This window comes from Populus nigra, chromosome 9 (genome assembly GCF_951802175.1).
Source record: "Populus nigra chromosome 9, ddPopNigr1.1, whole genome shotgun sequence".
Classification (NCBI taxonomy): Eukaryota; Viridiplantae; Streptophyta; class Magnoliopsida; order Malpighiales; family Salicaceae; genus Populus; species Populus nigra.
In genome coordinates this window covers 14,480,546-14,506,323 of record NC_084860.1, presented here as the reverse complement: position 1 = coordinate 14,506,323, position 25,778 = coordinate 14,480,546, and the positions used below count along the sequence as shown (strand labels likewise).

Genomic DNA, 25,778 nt, shown 5'->3' with positions numbered 1-25,778 from the left:
GGATTTGAGAGAGTTCAAAGAGAAGAATTAGATTAGAAAGTGTCTAGTTTTGAAATTTCAAAGTTAGGCTAACATGATAACATGATCAAGGAAGGAGTTAACATGATCAAGTAAGGATGAAAATCTAGTAAACAATGACATGAAGGACACGGTAATCTTTGACGAGTTATATAGAGGTATTGTGAAAGATTATCTTGGAGTTTCTTTACATGTCAAAATACTAGGAGTCATAAATGATGAGAACAAGTTTGAAGTAAGAGAATGCATGAATGAACATCAAGAAGATTTTATAATAACAAACGTGTAACATTAGATATGGTTTTTTTTTCTTAGCTTGCACACATCATATATTAAATTTTAAAGTCCACATGTCAAAGTTATACTATTTCTTGAATAGACTAGCTACATTATTATAGTTGAAGTATATAATTTTTTGAGATGGAAGGGTTCAATTTGTAATGGTTAACTCAAGGACAAATGTTTTTTAATTTTTTTTTTCTATTTAGATTAGGATATTCAATTCAATTAAAATTTTACTAATTAGGATGTTATTTTTTGTATTTAAATAGCCTTATAAGCAATTTTTTTAAAGGATAATTAATGAAAAAAGGACCTTTTAGAAACTAACATGTTTTTTTGTATAGTTACGAGATATAATATTAGGTTTAAAAGTTTTTTTTTTTTTACAGTTTAGAATTGTAAAATTTTAGGAATCAAGTAATCCCATCCAAATTATACGTTGTGTGAACATTAATGATAAGAAATCCATGCTCCTACAAGGGTGAAAAGGACTAGACCCGGCAGTAGACTTTACCAACTTAAATTGTACTTAATTTGATGGCATGAAAGAAGTTTATTTTTTTTATTTGGCCAAGAATTCAATCCTAAGCCAAGTCCATTATTGGTTGTTCAAATCTTAAATAAACCTAAACCAAAATACACACTCGGAGAGATAAGATATCGATGTCTGACGGACTAGAGCTGGAGTAAAAGCAGGTCTGTATCACTCGAATATAAAATTGGAGTAAGTTCAGGCAACCTTCTTGGATCATTCATGGTTTCATGCTCCTCTGTAATTCGATTTCCTTGTTGATTAAGCAAGTATAGAAAAAAGAATCACGGGCCTCCTGGAAGTTGCATGCTGCCGGAATTTTTCATTTTTCTCTTTTCATGTAATGCATTATTGCATCACAACTTTTCACGGACCGGTATATTAGTGAATGGAGGTCTTCACTTCTTTAGTTCTTTTGTTATTGGAAGAGCAACTACGTCAATAGTCGGTACTGTACTGCTGCTCGACAAAAAGTTGCTTCGGTAGGAAAATATACGTCCAAGCCAAATTCCAAGTCTCTGTACTTTGGGGTAGCTTAGACAATGGTGTGCAGCCCGACCTTAAAAGAAAATTAAATTTTTTAAGCTAATTACCCACCAACATGATCTTGAGAAGAGCACGTGATGTGCATATGCAGGGCTACAATATTATTATTACTGATTACTGTAGGAGATAGTATTTAATATCCTTATTGATGACACATTATATGATGTTATTATAATCAAATTAGTCAAGAAAGATTATTATTTCAAGAATGATACAAAAAGAATTGTAGCATATGATTAGAGTATCAATTGCATATGTTTTCAAAGTGATGTTAGATTTAACGACTTTGTGAATAAAAAAAATGCTCCAATTATATATATATATATATATATATATATATATATATATATATATATATATATAAACCATTTGTATTTTATTGAAATTCTTATTTGAGCCTTTGTTAGATGAGTAGAAACTAGGCACGGGCCTGTTTGATTGTTACCCACCTATAAATGAAAAAAAAAAAAAAAGGTTTTTCCTAGGTTCACTCGTATCTTTACAATTAATAAGTCACATTATATTTGTCATGACTCTGTTCCGAAATTCATGACCAGCAAGCAGCAACACATACGTAGCGTCTCAGGATGCTCCACTTGTGCTAGTTCTCAGAACTTACATATTTAATATCATAAAAATCATATAATAACTTAATATAAAATCAAATATTCAATTATGAGAAATTTAATAAATAAATTAAAATCCAACTCTTTCATAAATAATCCAAAACAAATTCAATATATAATTAAAATCATTATATTGAGTATCTAAAAATAACAAATAAAAAATAAACTAATGGTCTCGAGAATCAAACGAGGCATACTAACCTAAAAAGCAGGAAGAATATAGTCCAAAGATCCTACTGAACTAAAGACTTGAAAAATATAAATAAAAAGGTGAGTTCAAACCCTCAATAAGAGGTAATAACTATAATATATGCTAATATACATTTTAAGATGAGTGAATATAGTTACTTGTATCAAGTACTGATCAAAACAAGTATATCAAAGATATTATATTAAATAGTATACAAAAAAAATATGCATATCAAAATTACATATCATATTATTGACATTCTACTTGTCAGCTAGAGAACATATATATATTATTTCACTTACCTGAAAATGGATATAAAAGATAACCGAATGCAAAACTAGAGATCATTGAGGCTTCGTAAAAGGAACGTTAGCAAAACCTATAATAGATATGAAAAACACTAAAAAACAACTCAAAGCAACGTAACATCAAAGATTAAAACTCTAAACTTAGAGATCAAATTATAATAATAACCCGAATTGATTCACTCGATTAATTTCAAACATCATCAAAATTGATCGAATCTAACATACTCGATTAACCATCACTTCAGCGTTAACTAGTCGACTGGATTGACCAACCGCTCATCCACTACACCAACCAACTGATCGGCTAGTTTCAACTAATTGGTCGACCGGTAGCAACAAGTAAACCAATTGATCTACCAAACACAAACTAGTCGACTGCACCTTCTTAACAAGTCGACTGACTGAACTACCCCGCTACTATTTTTCTAACTGGTCGACCGCCCACACCTCAAATAGTCGACCACAATGTATGTTCAACAACTAGTCAACCTGTTCATTTTAATTAGTCAACCGCTTGATGAGGAAACCTAGAATTCCTTACATGCAATCTCAATCAAATTCTGCCAAAACTCATCAACATGCAAAGCGACATCAACATTGTATTTAACGATTCTAAACCGTCCAAAAACATAATTCTAACGTCCTAAACTCGTTTTTTCATCCAATCCTCTCTCTGTAGCTTACAACTTTGCAGCGAAGAGGGAGTTTGTAATTGTGTTTGAAAAGTATTTTTAAAAAAAATTGAATTTTTTTTTATTTTAAATTAATATATTTTTAATATTTTTAAATTATTTTGGTATATTAAACTAAAAATAATTTTTTAAAAATAAAAAAATATTATTAATATAATTTTTAAATAAAAAATATTTTAAAAACAATCATCATTACACTTTTACACATACGTCTGTAGGTTTGTTGGCCCTCGTAAAACGTCATTATTACTTATATGTTCTGTCACATCCTCTTTCTCTAGCTTGCAGCATTGCAGTTAACCAGCCTCGCTGTTCCATCTCGTCCTCTCTCTACAGCTTGTTGCTTTGCAATTAATAAGCCTCATTATTTTCGGTGTGTAGCTTTTCTGGCCTTCATAAATCCTTATTATTAATAGTATGTTCCATCCCATCATCTTCAAGCAGCTTACAGCTTTACAGCTAACCAACCTCGTCGTTTCATCTCATCCTCTCTCTACAACTTTATAGTTAATAAGCGTCATTATATGTGGAATGTAGCTTTGCTAACCCTGACAAATTCTCATTATTAATTATATGTTACCTACCATCCTCTCTCTGCAGCTTGGAGATCTGTAGTTAACCAGCCTTGTTGATCCAGCTTATCCTCTCTCTATAGTTAAAACTTTGTAATTATGAAGACTCATTATATTTGGTGTGTAGCTTTGTTGGCCCTCATAAATCCTTATCATTAATCATGTCTTCCATCCCACCCTCTCTCTGCAGCTCGCAGCTTTGCAATTAATAAGCCTTATTATATTCGGTGTGTAGATTTACTAGCTCTCATAAATTCTCATTGTTAATTATATGTTCCATCCAATCCTCATGAAGGAGTAAAAATAAAATGTTGTAGCGTTAGCCAGTGCTGAAGTTGAGTTTAGAGGATTGATGGCCACAGAAATCTGTGAACTCTTTTTGGATTAGAAGGTTGTTAATCAAGGATGGTTTTGCTTCTAACTGTGAAATGAATTTGTTCTATGATAACAAAATAACAATTCCGATTTTCCATTACCGAGTCAAATATGATTATATAAAATATATCGAAGTTGATCGAACTTCATTATGCATAAATTATTTAAATATATATATTTTTTGTTTTTTTATTGAAACTTATTCTTAAGATTATAATAATTCTTTGGTCAATAAATCATGCTATACATCAATTTTTTAAAGATAAAAAAGGGCTAGGCACCTAGGTCTAGGTGGCCTATCACGCTTGGCCCATTAACAGAAAAGGTCATGTGTGCAAGCTAGCAAGATCAGAGTTTTTTTTATTTTTAGAACGTGGTCGACTAACAATTTTTTTTTCCGCAATAATTTAACTATTTTTTCTCTATTCTCTAATATTTAAGAATTGAAAAATAAATAAAATAAATTATTGAACTAAAAATAAGATTCAAAAAACTATATGGATTGAAAAATAAAAAAAAGATAAATAGATGAACTAAAAAGTATTTTTTTATTATGAATTTGAGATTGATCATGAGATTTTTTTTTAATTTTATATTTTAATATTTTTTTATGTTAGAATTTTTCTTTCCTTAATAATTTTTTAGAAATCGATTATTAATTTAGTTCTATAAGAAATTGAAAGAAAAAAAAATTAGTGTCATTATGAATTGCTACATTGGGTTACTTGGTCGTTTCAATATATTTTATATTTTATAATTTATAATTTATAATTTAGCCTCTAGCAACCTCAAACCATGTCAAACTAACCTCATTTGCAACGACACTGTGTGAAGCAAGAGATTGTACATCAGGGTATCCCAAACCCTAAGTTATAAACCCAATCTATAAAGAGAACTCTATTTTCATAAGTTCAGAGTTCAATAATAATATTATGCTCTAAAAAATTATATGCAAAATAGTGGCTAGAACCGATAAAGTTAAATATACTTAAACCAAACGAGATTTTGAAGTCTAATTGAAAAAAAAATTCCTAAAATAATGGAAAAAAAACAATATATTTCTGACTTCAAAGCCTTGTAGAACATTCTACTACAACTTGAGCATTGTCAAATAATTGAATTAAAAGTTATTACCACTTTCAATATGATGCCCATTTGACACGTTCAAACTTAACTTCTTCTTGGCTTCACCTTGTCCATCCGGTTTATAAATTTATATTTCATGTCAGCTGAGTTCGGCTGAGACAAATTTTTAGTTTTTGATATAATAAAAAAAACTATTTAAATTATAATAAATTCATTTTGAAAGTTTCTTTTCATTACTTTTATGTATAATAGAACTAGAATGCATAATAAATTAATACTTTAATTATTAATAAAAACATATTCATAGCACCATGATCCTCACAAGGTGTGGGCAATAAGTAGCATCATATCCAAAGCAGAGAGACAAATTTGATTCAAGATTGAATTTCAGAGGTCAGTTAGAGAAGTGGATGAGAATGGAAAAGAAACAGAAACTAAAAGCAACGATTTGCAACATGTCTTTCCATTTACGATCCACAGCGTAAGATCCTGCAAATGATCAGCTGTGGCTGGCTGGCTACTTGGCTGGCATTGGTAGCCCTGATTCTGCTTCTATATATTGGCTTTAGCACTCTGTGCCGGAATGGTGAAATTTTCGAGAAACCAACTGTTTGATCAGAAATCTTATTCCTTCTGCAGTTATGTAATGATAGGCTACCGGGGATCTAATGAGATCAAACTAACCTCGTCACCTGAATAAGTTACATGCCTGTTTGAGGAAGTGCTCTGTTCATGTGGATTCTCCCCCATAAAAAAACCAGGTTGTTTAGGCTGCGGCAATGGAATCTCACTTCCTAATATTAGAACCACAGCTGACATGTTTGGCCTCTCTTCCGGGCGTTGTTGCACACATAATAAAGCCACATGAATGCATCTTAGCACTTCAGATAAATTGCACGACTCAATCAAAAATTCATCAATCAGCTCAAATGGTGTCCCTTTAATCCAAAGCATCCACGCCTTAAGAAAAAAAACCAAGAACATATATCAGCAGACTGGCCATTCTAATTACTTTGTTACTATCCTAGTTTTGCCATAACATCAATACTCCTATGATATTTCTGAAAGTCTCAATAACTAGGCAAATTTGTTTGTTTAATCTCATTTGAAATGCCTGAAAGGGACATCAAGATTTAATATTCACCACCGTCTTCATCAAGGTTGTATGTATTAAAGTATTATTTAAAAGCTTACATGTCCAAGAAGGTTAAGGTTGGGGTCCAGGTGACGAAATCCCCTATTTTTCTTTCCGCTCACGATCTCGAGGACTAGAACACCGAAGCTAAAAGCGTCAGATTTCACTGAAAAGTATCCATTCGATGCATACTCGGGAGACATGTAGCCACTGAAAATGATACTAACAGGTTAGGTTGAAAAAATAGTAATGAAAATCAGCAAGACAATATTGGGTTTATGTACTTACTATGTTCCAACTATCCTACTAGTTTTGGCCTCTGTTTGATCTCCACCGAACATTCTAGCAAGGCCAAAGTCAGAAATTTTTGGGTTTAGCTCATCATCCAGTAAAATGTTGCTGGCTTTGATATCTCTGTGGATGATTCTAAGTCTAGAGTCTTGATGCAGATAAAGAAGCCCTCGAGCAATTCCACCTATAATGTTGATACGCTGACTCCAATCAAGTAGTTTTCTTCCTGTTTGGTCTGATGAATTTCTCAATTAGTCCAATTAACTAATTGATTTGTAACAGTTAATAGAACTTATAGAACTTCAATCTTATTAATTCAGATGGGTTAGCACCAAAAATAAAGGAGTCCAAGCTCTTGTTGGGCATGTATTCGTAAATTAACATTCTTTCATCTTCATGAATGCAACAACCCAGAAGCTTTACAAGACTGCGGTGCTGAAGTTTAGCAATTAACATAACTTCATTTTTGAACTCATCCAATCCTTGACCCGAACTCTTTGAAAGCCTTTTCACTGCTATTTGTTGCCCTCCTATGAGTATTCCCTGAGTGATTCACACAGTTCAGCAAGTTTTTTTGTTAGAAAATAGATTGTCAGGTATCAGATTTTTTTCATACCTTGTATACGGGTCCAAAACCACCTTCTCCAAGTTTGTTGCTGTTTGAAAAAGCATCGGTGGCATGTGCTATAGTACTCATGTCAAATATTGGCAATTCCATATCTTCCTCCCTTTCTTCACAGTGGTTTTTCTTTCTAAGATTCCACTTCCGCATGGAAATGATGAATCCTAACATTAGCATGCCAATGCCTGCTACTATTGCGCTGGAGACTATTCCTGCTAGCTTCTTACTAAATGTCCTCTTTTTCGTAGGTACACCTGAGTGCACAGAAGAATAGTTAGAAGAACCTGATGTATAACCCAGTTCAAGAGTTCATTGTTAAATATGGACAAAGCAGCAAAGCAAAGACCTTCTACTTTCCATTCTATATGAATTCAAGAGAAACAGAAATATTTTTTCCTCAGTACAAAGGTAAAATGAGACTGTATGAATAAATAGTTGCATTTTGGAATACGTACCCAAATCTGAAGCATTCATCCTAACAAAAAGCTCTTGTCCATCCCCAGTTGACCTTCTTGTATCAGTCAGGTCACCAAACCAGATCAGGCATCCACTTCCACCTTGCCTGATATCTAAATTTGCATAAGCAGTGCACGAGCAGTTCTTCAAACATAATCCCTGACATTCCTTGAGACTGATGCTCTTGTCGTACCAGGAAGATGATGTGTCCGGCAATTTCATCCCTGTATATTTCAGAAAGCCAACCTTGTCGCTGCATTCTAGCGGAGTTCTCCGGATACACCCATCTGACCAATCTGAAAAGTTCCAATCTGCTAGAGACTTGGGAATGAATCCATCCAAGCATGCACATATAGGAGATCTACTCATCTCACAGCGAGTGTTTGGACCACAAAAGGCATAATTTTCACACTGATCAAACTGGCCAACGTCAGTAATCACCCAATCATTTGTTCGGTCATTCCATGTGAAGCTCTGTGGAAGGCCCAATGGACTGAGTGTGAGCCTTGAAAGGACTGGTGTTTGGATTCCAAACTGGAAATAAACCTCTTTGCTGTTGAAAACAAATTGATTGGAAATAGGTATCGGGCTAGGATTTGCTATGAATTTTACGCCATTCCATGGCCCCGCTCTAAACAGAGTACTGTTTCCCCTCTTCAGAAGTAGCTGGGGATACCCATGAGTATCTATAACGAAAGAATATTCACCTCGAGCAGGATCTTCAGCACTCTTCCAAGATGATAAAAACTTGTCAATCTTTGTTACGAAGTTGCTCCCCAATTTCATTCCTAATATCATGGTATCACCTGGATGGTCAAAACTCTGCCACAGAAAGTTGTCGGGATTACTATCATTTCCTTCTCTCACAACAAGATTACCTGTCTCCAAGAGATCTGCAACTGAATCCTCTGCAGTTCTTGATGAATTCGATGACCAAACAATATCATTTGTGCTACTGTACAGGACAAGTATCCCTTTGCTGCTTATATTCAGAGCCCCCAAAGTATTGGAAAGTGGAACTTCTCTGTTTGCTACCCATATAACTGTACGAGGAGACTTCTTATACCATATTCCCAAGTAACGTTTTGTTGAATTTCCAGGGCTGAAAAATCCTAGCTCAAATTTTCCCCCGGTTGAAAGGAGAGTTGCACCATCTCTTATGGATTGGCTTGGGTAGATTATGTTTGATGTGGCGGAGTTGATTAACATAGAGAATAAGAACGAGCATGCAAACAGCACTGTAAAAGCTCCCATTCAAGAGAGTTTTCATAGATGTTCTGGTTTGATCACGCAGAAAAATGTATTGTTATTAGTACAAGCTGCTGGTCTAAAGTGAAGACGGTTTCCAAAGATATTGACTCCATGTAGCTTCGGTAAAAATTGGCTACCGTTTTTCAATAACCATAAGATCCATCTATCGCGGCCGGAAAAGTCCTATTTCAAGAAGTTTCAATAATTTCGCCCCAAAGACATCCGCAATGAGAATAACAACGCGTCAGCTTTGTATATACTATATTAGTAGCTTCTGTGACGCTACGAGTTGTTGGATTAAAATTTTTTAAAACATAAAAATGATAAAAAAAAATAATAATAATAACTATAAGCTCAAAATCTAATGTATTCATTGAATAAAACACCTTTGAGGATTAATACATACATAAATCTAATGTATACATAACATAAAAACAACTCAGTCATGAAACCAAGAGCATAATTAAAGATATTCTATTTAAAAGCAGGTCAAACAAGAAACTCGATTTAACTAATAAAAATCAAAATATTATATATTAAGACGCAATGTTTTAGAATGATTTAAGACAACTCATATTAATTTATATCTAAGTGAAGAATCTAACCACTTTCAATAAACAAAAGTCGTTAGTGGCGTTTCGAAGATATATTTTTCTTCCCTTCTGTCCCTTGTTTTCTACTCCTCATTGTCTCTTTCATTTTTCTTCTCCTCTTCTTTCCCAGTGCTGGTTGGGCTTGTTTATCCTGTCCCGCTAAATATAATGAGAAAATTAGACTCGATCCTGATATACAATAATCGAAAGGATCTGCCTACCTTAGCCACGAGAAAAATCAACCTCATATCTTTTTTTCTCAATGTCCACAGCAGGTGGACATGTCCTTTGTTGTGAAAAGATGGAGGGAAAAGTCTGTAGTTCACACAGAGCGTATTCCAAAAGAACATTGACTTTTGAAAAAAACACCCAAGTAGTGAATGATGATAGGCTATTTTATCAATACACTTCTGACTTTATAAATGTAAACAGATTACGGATCCAAATTCTTTCCTTCCCAAAAGAATTAAAAAAGGCTAAATATATAAAATATTGTGCTTTGAAAAATAAGTGATCATTGACCCAAATAAAAATTATATCACAACTATTATTTTCAACCCTTCGATGCCCTTGGACGCCATGAATTCCCACTCCTAAATGGCACAACTGACAACACCTATTTTGGGTTTACGGCATCTCTATATCTTCCTTCCTTCCTTCTATTTATTTATTTATCCTTACCTTAATTAACTGCATTTCAGTGCTTTGACTTCTATGACTTGTCTTCTCGGCTCCTATGGCTGTGTATGCAGGCCTAGACATAGAGCCTACTGGACCACTTTGGCCCACTTTTCTAGGCAAGACCCATGTTTCCAATGGGCTGGTTTTCATTTTTGCACATGTTTTCTCGACTCTCGATGATTATATTTTTTACCCGAAAGAGAGTTACATAATAATCAGTCATCTTTATAATTGAAAATTAATACAATTGTTGTATGGTTATATCTCAGCCTGAATATAGTTGCCTAATGAGCTATAGTTCAAGTGATACTAGTGCATTCTCTCTCTCTTTATATATATATATATATATATATATATATATATATATATATAACAAAATGAATAAATATATAGTTTTGTGCACAAAAATACCTCCTAGTACCTTAAAATTGTAAGACGAGTATATTTGTCTTTCTCAATTGTATAGTACATGAGAATCAAATGTATTTAACACAAACTACTCCTTAATCCTCATGATGTGCTTTAGAGATGTACTGAGGGGAAAGTTTTTCTTTTTATTATTATTAACAGCTAACTTTTGCACATCTCGACTAATCTCACGGGTCCTGAAGTTAATGGTCATGTAAGCCTTTAATAGTCATCATATTAACAACCACAGAGTTCGAACTTGAAATCACAGGGAAAGAAATCTCTCTTGCACACCCACCTCTATAAATTTGCAAATTCCAGTGACTTGAATTTGACCTAGCATCTGACTAGGACTTGGAAGACGCCCTCCGCGCAAGTCAGACAAAAAAAAATCAATATAAAAAGAAAATATTAGAGAAAAAATATTTAAAACTAATTAACTTTAATTGATAATTTTAAAAATATAATTAAAAAATAACAATAACAATAAAAAAACAAAAAAATATTGGGATAATCTCATAAAAAAAACTAAGAAAAAATTTTGAATACTAATTTCTAGTAAATCAAATGAGAACATGATAACTCAAAAGTAAATTAAAAACAAAAAGATGAAACTCAATCTCTAGTAAATAAAATATGAAAGGATGAAAATTAAAAAATATATATACTTTAAAAAGGTAAAAAAAACAATATCCAAGCTCACTTGGGTCAAAAAACATAATCTCTAACCTAGTCATGATAACAAGATAAACATATTCGAAAGAAAATTGAATAATATTATGAAATTCATTTATCGAATAACTTAATGTTAAAGGAAAAAACTAAAAAAAAAATTTAAAAAGCAATGGAAAAAAATATGATCATGAAAATCATGAAATCCTTGAATCGAGTTCAATAAAAAAACTTAATTCTTAATCAATTTAATTTTGAATAATAAAATCAAGAAATAAAAAATATCAATTTAAAAAACTTGTCAAATGAAAAAATATAGAAATAAAAAGAATGAGGAACAAATTTAATAGGAAAGAAAACCTTTAGAGGATAAAATTGTAAAACAAATGATTGAGATAACCCAATAGAAAAGAAATGAAAAAAAAGGTAAGAAGAACAATTTCCAATAAATTAAATGTTAAATGATGAAATTAAAATAATTTAATTTTAAAAAAAGTCCAAAAAAAATCAATTCGAGTTAACATTTGAAACCGGTGACTTTGGTCTTGAACCCGGGATTAACCTCATAGCAATGAAAAAAATCTTAGTTAACCTGAGTTAATCCACAAAATCCATGATAATGGGCATAGAATTAGGATAACTTAATAAAAAGAAAAGAAAAAAAAGGAAGATCAATTCCAAATAAATTAAATGTTGAAGGATAAAATTAAAATAAATCAATTTTAAAAAAGGACAAAAACAGTTAACTTACATTAACCTTTGAAACTGGTGACTCTAGTCATGAACCTGAAAATAATTCCATAAAAGACAAATCATAAAAAATAATAAAGAAAATTTAAAAAAATTGGGTAAAAAATAAAATAAGAAAAAACATTAGCTTTTAAAAAGGAGAAGAAAAAAACTAAGCTAACCCAAGTAAACCTCTTACACCTGATCTAATATCTAAAACTCATAACCCGTGAAATTCTTGAACTGAGTTCAATCAAGAAGTTTAATTTCTAACTAATTTAATTCTAAAGGATGAAATTGTAAAAAATAATTAATTTAAAAACTTGAAGAAGAATAAAAAATATCAATAAAAAGAATAGATATCAAATCTGAAAGAAAAAAACCATGGAGGATGAAATTGTAAAAAAATACAACTTAAAAAATAATCCAAAATAAAATAAATAGCAATTAAAAGAATAAAATTTAAATTTAAATGGTAAAAAAATAAAAGGAGGTGAAATTGAAGAATAATTGTAAGTTTATAGCTTATTAAAAAATTAATAATCAAAATAATAGATATTAAATTTAAAAGATTAAAAATTAAATGATAGTGAAATTAAAAATTATTTGTCATTTCATGATTTATTAAAAAAATTACAAGAATAAAAATCAAATATAAATAAGAATTAAATTATAGAAGATGATTTTATTTTTTAAATAGACCGACACAAAATTCAAAAAAAAGAAAAAAAAAAAAACTCCAAACTTGATGCGTGTTAAGAACACACGCCACACACCGCTGTATTGTATTGGGCCGCCAAGAGCTTTGAAATATAGCCTTGAAAAGCAGTGTTTAATAGCCGAGACACCACCCAAATAGCTAGAAAGTCATGAAATAGATTAGGTACTACATCATTTTAATGTAATAATATAGAGTCCTAGTTCTTGTCTTGTCGAAATTTCAATCCTAAATTGATTTAATATAAATTTTATTTTTGTATTTTAAAAATATTTATTTTAAAAATTTTAATTATTTTTTATTTTTTTTCTTTACTTTAAATTAATATTTTTTTAATATTTTTAAATTATTTTAATGTGTTTATGTTAAAAATAATTTTTTAAAATAAAAAAAAATATTATTTTAATATATTGATAAATATAAGATATTTTGATAACAGATATTTTGATAGTGGAAGATATCTTCGCTTCATTGTAGGTGGAGTTGTATTTATTGTGATTTGTTATTTTAGCTGGAGGATTAGGACCTTTGATTGGCCGCACACCGCAATCCAAAGCCAACAACTTGGAGTTTGAAATTTGAAAGCCTTTATGTCCTGTCCCAGCTCCAGCTTACCTGCAACGCTTATTCAAGTGGGACATGATCCACTCCCCCCCCTCCCCAATATATATCGGTTAAATTAGCAATTAAAATAAAAATAAAAATTCCCATCTAACTTTATATAATTTATGAAAAAGTAAATTTTTCGTTTTTGGGTACAAAATCTACGAGTTTTCTTTCCAAATTTGATATCAACAAACTCTTGATGATCATACTTTTCATTTGATAGTGATCCAAAAACGGTAGGGTTAAACATTTTTTATTGGGTCTGTTTGAATCAAAATATTTTAAAGCTTTTTAACTAACTAAAAACTAATTCAAATCCATTAGTTTTTTTATTTTTTTAGATTAACACGATGTCTGGATTAGTTTGTTTGTACTATGATTAGTCTCACAGGCCCTGAAATTAATGATCATATTAGCCTCCAGTGGCTCTGAGATTTATAGAACTTCAACTGATAACCTCTAAGAAGCAAATTCAGGACCCGATCAGTTGAGTTACACGCCTCAATATTAAATATCAATCTTGATTTGGTTTGATTAGGTATTTTTTTATTTTCAAACCCGTTCAAACCAAAATTATTTTTTTTGCTAACACTGGACTTTTCCGCATTTCATCTCAAAATGGATCTAAGCTAACTAAGCTAAATAGTGCACGAATGGCAAGCTCCGGTCTTCTCTTATCCACTGTAATAATTATTGCAGGTAGCTTGACTCTTGGTATAGCTCGTAGTGAGCATAGAGGAGTGGTTATCCTTCATTCCAGTGAATCTTGTTACTTTAGAAAGAGTCCCCCCGTATCCACACATCTTGAGGTCATGTGAGAAATAGAAAGAAAGAGAATAGAAAAATTAATAGAAAAAGTAAAGAGGGGCATGCCATTGATTGGGAGGACTGTCACATAAAGCTTCACAGTTGTGGAGCATTGATGAGGAGGAGGCAAATCTGAGAGGGACAGGAGACATAAAGAATAGAGGGATGGGGCGGCTACTTAATTTTGTCTTAGTTATAATTTGTTTTTGCATTTTAAAAATATTTTTTTAAAAATTTAATTTTATGTAATAATAACAATAATAAATAATAACAACAACAATAACAATAATAATAATAAGGTTTCTGTTATCCTATACGATAATGACTTGATATTGCAGTTAACTAGACAAAGCAGGAACTGAAAAAAATAGACGAAAAAACAAGTCTGCAATCCTCTTTGCTACACAGGGAGACTTGTCAAACGAAACAACTATAGAAATGAAGGACGAATATTGAAATCATTTAGCTCCAATCACTCTGTCGTGGAATGGTGTGACTGCTAGAAAGCAAGAACAGATGTCACTGCATATCCGAAAGCATGAAATTTTCTAGCTTCAACTCCGTTGTCAATCGACGATAGGCTACCGTGCCTCTAATAATGACAGACTAACCTCATTTGATGAATGAGCTTCATGCTTGTTTGATGAACTGTCCTTTTCAGATGGATTCTTTCCCATAAAAAAACCAGGCTGCTTAGGCTGAGGCAATGGATTCTCACTGCCTAACATTACAACCACAGTCGACATGGTTGGTCTATCTTCTGGTCGCTGTTGCACACATAATAAAGCCACATGAATGCATCTTAAAACTTCAGCTAGATTGCGCGAATCACTCAAACCTTCATCAATCAGGTCCAATGGTGCTCCTTCGGTCCAAAGAATCCATGCCTTCCAAAACAACACAGTGTATTAGTGGATGGATCATTTTGATTTGCATAACAGCAATGAATCTATCTTTATTCAGTTAACTATAGAAGCATCCAGAAGGAAAATGCAATGGCATGTTGTTGGATGTGCCTCTTTGGATAGTTTGATACCAGCACTCTTCATCACGATTATATATTAACATGTTTATACAAAAGCTTACATGTCCAAGAAGGTTAACGTTCTGGTCTGGGTGACAAAATCCCCTGTTTTTCTTTCCACTCACAATCTCCAGAACTAGGACACCGAAACTGAAGACATCTGATTTCACAGAGAAGTGTCCATCTAATGCGTACTCAGGAGACATATACCCACTGCAAAATAATATCGGCTGGATCAGTTCTGAAAGCATATAAATGCAATACAACGTGGCCAGTTCAAGAATACTTACTATGTCCCAACTACCCTATTAGTATTGGCCTCCACTTGATCTCCACCAAACATTCGAGCAAGGCCAAAATCTGAAATTTTTGGGTTTAGCTCATTATCCAGTAAAATGTTGCTGGCTTTAATGTCTCTATGAATGATCCTCAGTCTAGAGTCTTGGTGAAGATAAACAAGCCCTCGAGCTATTCCTCCAATGATGTGAATACGCCTTCTCCAATTCAGTAATTTCCTTCTGGTTAAATCTGCTCAATTTCTCTACCATGTTATAGAAGCATTAATTGATAAATGATAAATGATAATAAAACATGCTATCTATTGATCAGTGTAGGCTCAAACCAAAAATAATGGAGTCCAAGCTCTTGTTTGGCATGTATTCATAGATTAACATTTTTTCATCTTTATGGATGCAAAAACCGAGAAGCTTCACAAGGTTGCGGTGCTGAAGTTTTGCAATTAACACAACTTCATTCTTGAACTCGTCCATTCCTTGCCCAGAACTTTTGGAGAGCCTTTTCACTGCTATTTCTTGTCCATCTACCAATGTACCCTAAATCACAAATAATCAACAGAACTTAGTTTAATATTACGTATTTTTTGCACAAGTAGCAGAGTTCTATTCACCTTGAATACTGGTCCAAAACCGCCTTCTCCCAGCTTGTTCATGCTAGAGAAATTATTAGTGGCACGTGCTATCGTGTTCAAATCATATATAGGTAACTCCATGTCTTCTTTCCTCTCTTCGCTGTTGTCATTATTTCTGAGATATGTTTTCCTTGTGTAGGAGGCAACTCCTAGTATCAGCAAACCTAGAACCGATATGACAGAGCTAGCAATTATTACTGCTTGCTTCTTCTTATCAACGGGTCTTTTTTTCTCAACGTTTTCTGCAAGCAAATAGGAATTGTTAGTGACGCATTCTTTTAGTTCAACATCACTTCTTAAATAGAAGTTGAATAAAATCTTAAAATCTTGTAATTTTTTTTCCAGTGCTGAGGACTATTCTCGAAAATGGAAATTAGAAGTGAAATTTTAGAGCATGTTCAGATGGGAAGATGGAGCAGAAGAGACGACGCTTTCTAGTTTCTAGTTTTGATGAATGAAAAGTGATGTAGTCAGAACTTGATATAATAAGTGATTCTAATTAGTCAGGTGTGGATCTGCCATAACTAGATGAGGATCTACCACAAACAGATTATGTAGATGACCTAACAAATTATTTTTAGGCCCAAAAGAAATTATGAAAGCTCCAAACCAGAATGATGGCTTAAAAAGGTCATAATTTTTTATTTGACCATTGAATCGGGCTCAAAGTTTTATAGGAGTAGCCTTTACCGCACTATGCAGACTGTCAAATCTTCAAATATAAAAAATCTCACCTCGAGGCCCTGATTTGGGCCTGTTTTGTTATTTTCCTTGTTTTATTCGGATTTCATGCATTGTTTCGGATTTTATGGTTATTTTCATTGTATTTTTATTTTAATTTCTAGTTGAGAAAGGGTTTATGACCTATTTAAGGTTTTGTAAACCTTTTCAGGAGATAAACTTTATGAGTATTATTTTTAGAGAGAATAAAGCTAGGAATTTAGGGTACACATCTACAACCTCTTCTGCTAATCAAATTTCTGTGTTTGTTTGCTATCTATAGCTTCCTCTTGCTTGAATTGGTATCAAAGCCTAACAATCTCAGGTTTATTGCATGTTGTGTGTTACAATCTCATGGAAAAGAATTTGTTTGCTTGCTGTGTGCCGCTAACAAAACATGGTGGAAAGAGGTCGTGGAGTAGGGTGTGGCCAAGAAATGGATGAGGAGCCCTCCCTTGATTGAGGAACATTTAATAGCTTGTCATCGAAGACAAGCAAAGGCAGATCACATAATTGACCCATAGGTTAGAGGAAAGGGACCTATGGGATTAGAGGTAGTGTGACCAGGACTAGGAGAGTGATCCTGGGTCCTTGGCCAATACTGACAATCAGAGGTGAATTCAAAGGAGACAACCTCTTGAGCAAAAAAAGAATAAATTTTGGGATTTCAACTTTCATATCGAAATCCCTAAGTTTTCAGGAACTTTATAGGAAAAGTAGTTCATAGTTTAGTTGAATGAGGCTGACATGATTTTTTAATTAAAAAAAATATATTTAAATAGACGCGAGTGAAGTCGATTACGATCAGATTAAAGGGCAGGGCATCTGCTTGGTGGGAGCAATTAAAGAAGACAAGAGAGAGACAGGAGAAAGCTAGAATCAATTATAGAGACAAGGGAAAGCTAGAATCAAGAGAGCACTTTCTTCCTTTTAACTACTCCCAAACTTTATACTAGAGGCTCCACACACTGAAACAAAGAGGGAAATATGTTAATGAGTACATTGATGAGTTTTACTAGCTAGTTTCTAGGAATGATCTGACAGAAACAAAAGAGCAACTGGTGGCCAGATACTTCAATGGCGCATGTCAATCTATCAAAAATGTATTATGTCTTCAGATCTTATGGATGATTTCAAAGGAGTATCAAAGGGATTTAATGGTGGAGAAGCAACAAGCTGCTAGGGATGATAACAAAAACTTCTGGGTATAACAAAATAATAGAGGATGCAGTAGTGACCCAAGACAGACCACCAATCAAATTAGGTTAAACCAATAAAATCAACAAGTAATAAGTAAAGGTGTCTTTAAACTTTTTTATTTCAGATGTGGTGAGTTGAGACACCAGATTAGCAAGTATAACAAACCAAAAAGTTGTCTAAGAAAGAATCTACTAATAGAGGAGAAGCCTATGAATTTTGCTAACAATGAAGATGATTCAGATAGTGATAGGGATATCCTGTTTAGAGATGATAGAACAACCCTTGTGATCAGGAAGAGTTTGTTGACACTCAAGAGTGATTCAGATGAGAATTTGAGTCATAACAATATTTTTCAATCTATATACACTATCAAAGACAAAGTCTATAGTTTGATCGTAGATAACAGGAGCTGCAAGAATATGGTATTCATAAAGGCAATAAAGAAATTCCAGCTAGCAATTAAAAGTCACCCTAAACTCTAACTACTATGTGTTAATGCCTAGGAGTACAGTCAGGGAAGAGGAAGAAGTAGATGATAATCCTGATGGGGTACGAGGTGTATTAGTAGAATTTTAAGATTTGATGCCGAATGAGTTTCCCCAAGGCATACCTCACATAAGATAGATATAACACCATATTAACTTGATGTCGAGTTCTAGCCTGTCAAACAAACCAACTTATAGACTTTGCCCTAAAGAAGCTAAAGAGTTGTAGAAATAGGTGGTAGAGAAGGGGCATATCTAGGAAAGTATGAGTTATTGTGTTGTGCTAGCCCTTTTAGTCCTCATAAAGGATAAATCATAACATTTGTGTGTAAATAACCACACCATCATCTGGGTCATAGTAAAATACATATAACCCATAATGCATCTAAATGACATGTTAGACTAGTTGACAAGTTCTAAAGTATTCTCCATGATTGACCTCAAGAGTGGTATTATCATATCAAAATCAGACTAGAAGATGAATGGAAAACAACCTTTAAAACTCACTATGGGTTATGGGTTATATGAGTGGATGATTATGCCTTTTTTTTTGTCAAATGCTCCCGGCACCTTCATAAGGTTCATGTATCAGATTTTGAGGTCACTCATGGGCAGATTTGTTATGGTTTATTTCGACGATATTCTAATTTATAGTCCCACTTTGAAGTCTCATTTGGAACACCTACGAGCTATTTTTAATACTTGATGGAGGGAACAATTATATATCAATAATAAAAAGTGTAAATTCCTTACTAATATTGTTGCTTTTGTTTTTGGCTTTATTGTGTCTGTTTACGGTGTTTAGGCTGATCAAAGTAACATTTTTACAATTATGGAGTGGCTAACACCAAAAAGCATTCATGATGTTTGGAGTTTTCACGACCTTGCATATTTTTATAGAAAGTTCATCAAGAACTTCAATTCCTTTATTGCACATATTACAAAGTGTGTAAAGGGACATGTCTTTTAGTGGACATATGAAGCTAAAACCAGTTTTTAGGTGGTAAAACAGAAAATGATTAAAGCTCCAGTATTGACATTACCAAACTTTGAGAAACTGTTTGAAGTAAATTGTGATGCTTCTGAGGTTGGTATTGGGGGAGTTCTTAGCTAGGATGGGCACCTAATCGCCTTCTTCAGTGAGAAATTATCCAGCTCGAAGAGAAACTACTCCATATATGATTTGGAGCTTTATGTTATTGTTCAGACTCTAAAGCATTAAAGGCACTATCTCATACAAAAGGAGTTTATTTTAATTATAGATCATGAAGCTCTAAAGTACATAAATGGGCAACAAAAGCTAAGTCGTCGGCATGCAAATTGAGTGTCATTTCGACAAGAGTTCACCTTTTCATTAAAACACCAATCAAGCAACTTAAATAAGGTGGTTGATGCTCTCAGTATAAGGGTTACCATGCTCAACAATTAGCATGCAAATTGGGTGTCATTTCGGCAAGAGTTCACGAATGATATGTATAAATGTGCCAGGATTTAATACTTTCTGTGAGTTCTATTCAAGTGATTCTTCATTTAGGCAGATTTATGTTGAGTTATTAGAAGGAGGTAAACGAGAAAGCTTCATACTTATGAATGATTATCTTTTTCATGGTTTACATCTATGTATTCCATTTTTTTTCTTTATATGAGCATATCATTCATGAATCATATTGTGATGAGCATTTTGGATGGGATAAGACACTGGCTCTAGTGTCAGCAAATTATTGTTAGCCTAAATTATCGAGTTAGGTTTTCAATTTTATTAAAAAGTGTGTTGTTTGTGAGAGATCTAATAGGACTTTATCAAATGGTAGATTGTACACGATATTTCCAATTCCTAATGCTCCATGGCTAGACATGAGCATGAATTTTGTATTAGGCTTACCTCGTACTCAATGAGCCATAAACTCTATTTTTATTATCGTTGACAAGTTCTCGAAGATGACCCATCAAAGACCATAGATCTATCTCGGGTAGCCTAACTTTACTTCAATGAGGTGGTTCATTTGCATGCCATTTGTGGGTCCATCACTTTGAATAGGGATGTAAAGTTAACGGGTAATTTCTAAAAGAGCTTGTGGGGAAGGATGGGTAGTCAGTTGAACTTTAACAGTGTTTATCATCCTCAAACAGATGGTTAAACAAAGGTGGTTAAACATAATCTCAACAACTTACTACGAAGCTTGGTCAGAGATAAGTTGAAACAGTAGGATATGACATTGCAACAGGCGGGGTTCACTTATAATAGGTCTCAGAATTGGATCACCCAACTAATTTATTTTGAGATAGTCTATGGATAGGATCCTTTTGGAGTATTGGAGCTAATTTGTATTCCTTGCATCGGACAACTAAGTGTATAAGCTACAAATATGGTAGATTACTTGCATGGCATACATGAGGAGGTCAAGTAGACAATCAATGACAACAAGGCCAAGTATAATGCCTTGGCTGATACTCATCAATGAAGAGTGGTGTTTGAGGTCATTGATTTGGTATGGGAAGCCCTTACATGTGACAAGTTTCTAGTGGGTGAGTATAACAAGTTGAAGCAAAGAAAGATAAGCTCATGTGAGGTGTTGCAGTTGAAGGAAATGAAGATAAGCCCATATGAGGTGTTGCAGAAGATAAATAATAATACTTAGAGGATTTGTCTTCCTAATCATCTAAAAACTTTTGATGTCTGCAATGTCTAACACTTGACATCTTATTTAGAAGAGGAATAAAACTTGAGGATGAGTTCTCTCTAACATAGGAAGAATGATGTAGTCATGCTTGAGATAATAAATGATTATGAGTAGTCAGGTGTAGATATGCCACAATTAGATAAGGATCTACCCTAGACAAATTATATGGATGGCCTAGAAGATGTATTTACGAACCAGAGGAACAGGTTTAGGCCCAATAGAAGTTTTGGTCACTCCAGACTAGAATAATGGCTTAAAAAGCTATAACTTTTAATTCAACAATTGGATCGGTCTCAAATTTTTACAAGAGTTTTCAGAGATCGTTTTCTCTATAATAGCCCCTGCAATGCTACGCAAACCAATGCATCTTCAGATATCCAAAACCTTGCCTTGAGGCTCCGATTTGGGTCAATTATGTTATTTTCCTTGTTTTATTCGGATTTCATGTATTGTTTCACATTTTATGGTTATTTCCTTTGTATTTTCAAATCTTTATTTTGTTTCGTAGTTGAGGTAGGGTTTCTGACTTATTTAAGGTTTTATAAACTTTATAAGGACATAGACTTTGTTAGTATTACTTTTAGAGAGAATAAAGCTGAGAATTTAAGGTTCACATCTACAGCCCCTTTCGCCCATCAAATTTTTGTGTTCTATGTTTATTTATTGTCTTTAACTTCTACTTGCATAAAAAAGATTCATATTAGGGGTGTTCAAAAACACCGAAAAACCGATTAAACCGAGAAAACTGGAAAAAAAATAACTGAAAAAACCGAACCGTGAAAAAAAACTGATTAAAATTTTGAGAAAACCGATCGGTTTGGTTCGGTTTTTTAAGCCTGGAACTGAAAAAATCGAATCAAACCGAACTGAAAAAACCGAGCCAAATCGAAAAAACCAAGCCAAACCGGAAAAAACCGAGCCAAAACCGATCCAAACCGAAAAAACCGAGCCAAACCGGTTTGAACCGGTTTTTGCTCTAAAAAACGAACCGAAACCGGTCGGTTTGAACTGGTTTTGGTTTTTTTTTAAAATTCGGTTTGATTACTTTTTTTTTATAAAAACCGAACCGAACCAAAAATGAACACTTCTAATTCATATGTCAAAATAAAATCAACTTAAAGGTGCTTAAAATACTGTAGGGAAACCAATTCTATACCTTTTTAAATGCTTCCTATAAAGTTAAGTGTTTTCTCTGGCTTAAGAACAAACAATGGAGACTATTAAAAAATCAGTATTCATTCGCGTTAATACGAGGCATACCTAATTCTGAAACCGCAATTCTGACATAAAGGTCTTGTCCATCCCCATTTGACCTTCTTGTATCAACGAGGCTACCAAACCAAACCAGGCAGCCACTTCCACCTCCTCTGATATCTAAATTTGCATATGCAGTGCAGGAGCAGTTCTTCAAACATATTCCCTTACATTCCTCGAGACCAGTGCTTTTATTATACCAGGAAGAAGATGTGTCAGGCAATTTCATCCGTGAATAATTTTGAAAGCGATCTTTGTCACTGCAAGCAGTCCTTCGAACACACCCACCCGACCAATTTGACAACTTCCAATCTCGTGGAGACTTGGGCATGAATCCATCCAGGCATGCGCATATAGGAGAATTATTGAACTGGCAGTAAGCATTTGGACCGCAAATAGAATAGTTTTCACATATATCATGCTGGGCAATTTCAACATACTGCCATTGATGTGTTCGATCATTCCATATTGAGCGTTGTGGAATGCCCGATGTAGCTAGTGTAAGCCTCGGAAAACCTAAGCTTGTGATCCCAAAAACGAAATATCCCTCCTTCTCGTTGAGCACAAATTCATCCGTTGAAATTGAATCAGGTTTCGAAATTATTTCTGCAGCAAAACGTAAGCCATTCCATGACCCAATTCTAACCTGTGTTTTATTCCCCTTCGTCAAAAGTAGCTGCGGATACCCGTTAGGATCTAGAAGGAAAGAAAATTCACCTCGAGCAGGATCTTCTGAGCTCTTCCAGGATGACAGAGAGCTTTCAAGCCGAGTTACAAAGTTGATTCCCAGTTTCATTCCTGGCAGCAAGGTGTCACAAGGATAGTCAAAACTCTGCCACAGAAAGTTGGCATTGCTGTTATCATTTTCTTCTCTTACAACAAGATTTCCTGTCTCCAAGAGCTCTGCGACTGGATTCTCTGCAGTTCTTGACGAATTCGACGACCAGACAATATCTTTGGTGCTACTGTATATGATAAGTATCCCTTCGCTGGTGATATTCAGGACTCCCAACCTATTGGAAAGTGGAATTTCTCTATTTGCTACCCAAAAAACCGCCTGAGGAGACTTCTTAAACCATAAACCCAAGTATCGGTTTGTCGAATTTGCAGGACTGAAAAATCCTAATTCGAAGCTTCCGCCATCTGAAAGTAGAGTCTCACCATCTCTTATGGAGTGGCTTGGATTGATAGTAGCTGGTGTGGTGGAGTTGGTTAAGATGAAGAATAAGAAACAGCATACAAAGATCTCTAAAAATCTTCCCATTGGAGAGAGCTTTTCACATTAATCACTTCTGATTACAGCATAACTAACGTTTTGGTATTAATTTACAGGTTGATTGGTAAGAGACAAGCTTAGATACTGCGGAGTTTCTCACCAGAGCTTTTCTGAAACGGAAATGACACAAGGATGTCACTTTTCTCCCGTTGTGATTCCAAAGACTCCAAGTCCATCACATATTTTTGTCATACATGATGGTTGAAAGTTCTAGCGTTAATTTAACTAGATATGATTTATCATAAATATAAAATTTTAATTAAATTTAATATCTAAGGTAATTTAATGAAAGTTGCATTAAATTTATAATAACCAAATAATAAACTAAACAATAAAATTCATAGATTCAAGGAGAAAGCATGCGATAAGTACGAGCATGACAGATTAATCCAGTTGACTTAAATTTTTTTTAATTGATTTTTTTAAAATTTCAACATTCAACATTTTTAATTGAAAATTAGGCTTTATAATTTTTTTATTTGTTTTCTATGGAGTTATTATAGTCTTATAATCCGGGTCACAGATTTGACATGTTAATTTGAATTGACCCAAATCATTCTAATATATTGTTATTTTAATATTAAAAAAAATCATTTTAATTTTTTTTGAATCAAACTATGTTTTTACGAGTCGTCTGGATTATTTTTGAACCCGCAAAGTCAACTGGATCACATAGAATTAATCCCCACACGATTTAAATTTTTTTTCACTAAAAAAAAATAGCAATATTTAAATATTTTATTTTATTAAAAAAATTTAACCCCACCCGCGGGTTAAAAATTTAGTTACTTCTAAGCATTGATAAAATTGCTGCTGCGCGCCCTTAGTCCTCCTGTAACCGCTACGCCCTTGAAAGCAATTGCTTCGTCTAAAATCGTCTAGCATTTATTGTTTTGTTTTATGAAGCCAGGTCACATGAAAGCTATATGAAGAAAAACCCAAACCACAAGTTTGGCTTTTCAAGATATTGTGTTTTCGCGAATCAAGAGAAAGAATTGGGAAAATTTTGTTCTTCTTGTCTTAAAATTCCTCTATTTTCTCTTAATTTAATTATGGGAAGACTGTAAGTTACATGAAATCCTAGAAATAAACTAAAAACAGGCAGAGAATTGTGTGTGTGTGTGTGTGTGTGTGAGAGAGAGAGAGAGAGAGAGAGAGAGAGAGAGAGAAGTTGATCAAATTAGAAGAAAAGGGAAAATCTTTAGAATTGAATTTAAAGGCTTCCTTGATTGGACGAACTAGTTGTGGGAAGAGGTTCTCTTTCATTTAAATCCATTTTTATTCTTGATTATTGATGGGAGATTGAAAATCCTTAAATTGTAAAATTTAGGGTTTATGTATTTTGTAAATGAAATTACGAAATGATGTTAATTATTAGTTAATTGTGGGTTTAATTACATGATTAAGAAACTAATTGAAGAAATTAAAAACTATATTATAGGAAATTAAGACCAAGGTTGTAAAAAAAATTTTTTTGACACGACACGGAACATACAATATAAACTTGAATTGTAAAATTGTAAAATCAAAAGTAAAATATTTTAATTAAATTGCATGTTATGTCTCGGATTATTAAATCAGTGATTCATGTCAATAGCTCAATTAGATCTTATAATATTTTTTAAAAATAAATTTATGTTTCACCTAAATAAAAATGAAAAAGAATAAAATAAAAAAACTCATTAACAAGCTCAAATACATTGCGTCGGCACCAGACATTTAATTTTATTGATGTCGATTCAAAGTTTGTGGCGATATCAATTAAATTTTTATAGTTATCTTTAAAAATGATATTTATATGTTGTATTTACTAAGCATAATAAGATGAAAATATAATATTTTATCAAAATATTTTTAAATAATATTATTATGTAAAAATATTTTAATTAAGGTGCTAATTTATTATTTTATTTTAAAAAAACCCCACATTTAGTTCTTGTCAAACCAAGTCATGCCATTTAGGCATCGATCAGATAGGAGCTTTATAATGAAAAATTATCTGGAGAGCAAGTGA

General features: G+C 33.1%; 2 protein-coding genes across 2 annotated transcripts; both read right to left on the bottom strand.

Annotated features, from left to right (window-relative positions):
- Positions 1 to 5,487: 5,487 nt before the first annotated feature.
- Positions 5,488 to 9,188, bottom strand: LOC133703365 (G-type lectin S-receptor-like serine/threonine-protein kinase At4g27290). Its single transcript, XM_062127846.1, has 6 exons — positions 7,731 to 9,188; positions 7,270 to 7,529; positions 6,986 to 7,196; positions 6,651 to 6,888; positions 6,422 to 6,572; positions 5,488 to 6,187 (listed from the first exon to the last, which is right to left on the bottom strand). The coding sequence occupies exons 1-6, from the start codon at positions 8,983 to 8,985 to the stop codon at positions 5,882 to 5,884; spliced, it is 2,421 nt and encodes an 806-aa protein (XP_061983830.1). The 5' UTR covers positions 8,986 to 9,188; the 3' UTR covers positions 5,488 to 5,881.
- A 5,297-nt stretch (positions 9,189 to 14,485) lies between these two features.
- Positions 14,486 to 23,960, bottom strand: LOC133703364 (G-type lectin S-receptor-like serine/threonine-protein kinase At4g27290). Its single transcript, XM_062127845.1, has 6 exons — positions 22,495 to 23,960; positions 16,128 to 16,390; positions 15,843 to 16,053; positions 15,511 to 15,748; positions 15,283 to 15,433; positions 14,486 to 15,083 (listed from the first exon to the last, which is right to left on the bottom strand). The coding sequence occupies exons 1-6, from the start codon at positions 23,750 to 23,752 to the stop codon at positions 14,778 to 14,780; spliced, it is 2,427 nt and encodes an 808-aa protein (XP_061983829.1). The 5' UTR covers positions 23,753 to 23,960; the 3' UTR covers positions 14,486 to 14,777.
- Positions 23,961 to 25,778: the final 1,818 nt, after the last annotated feature.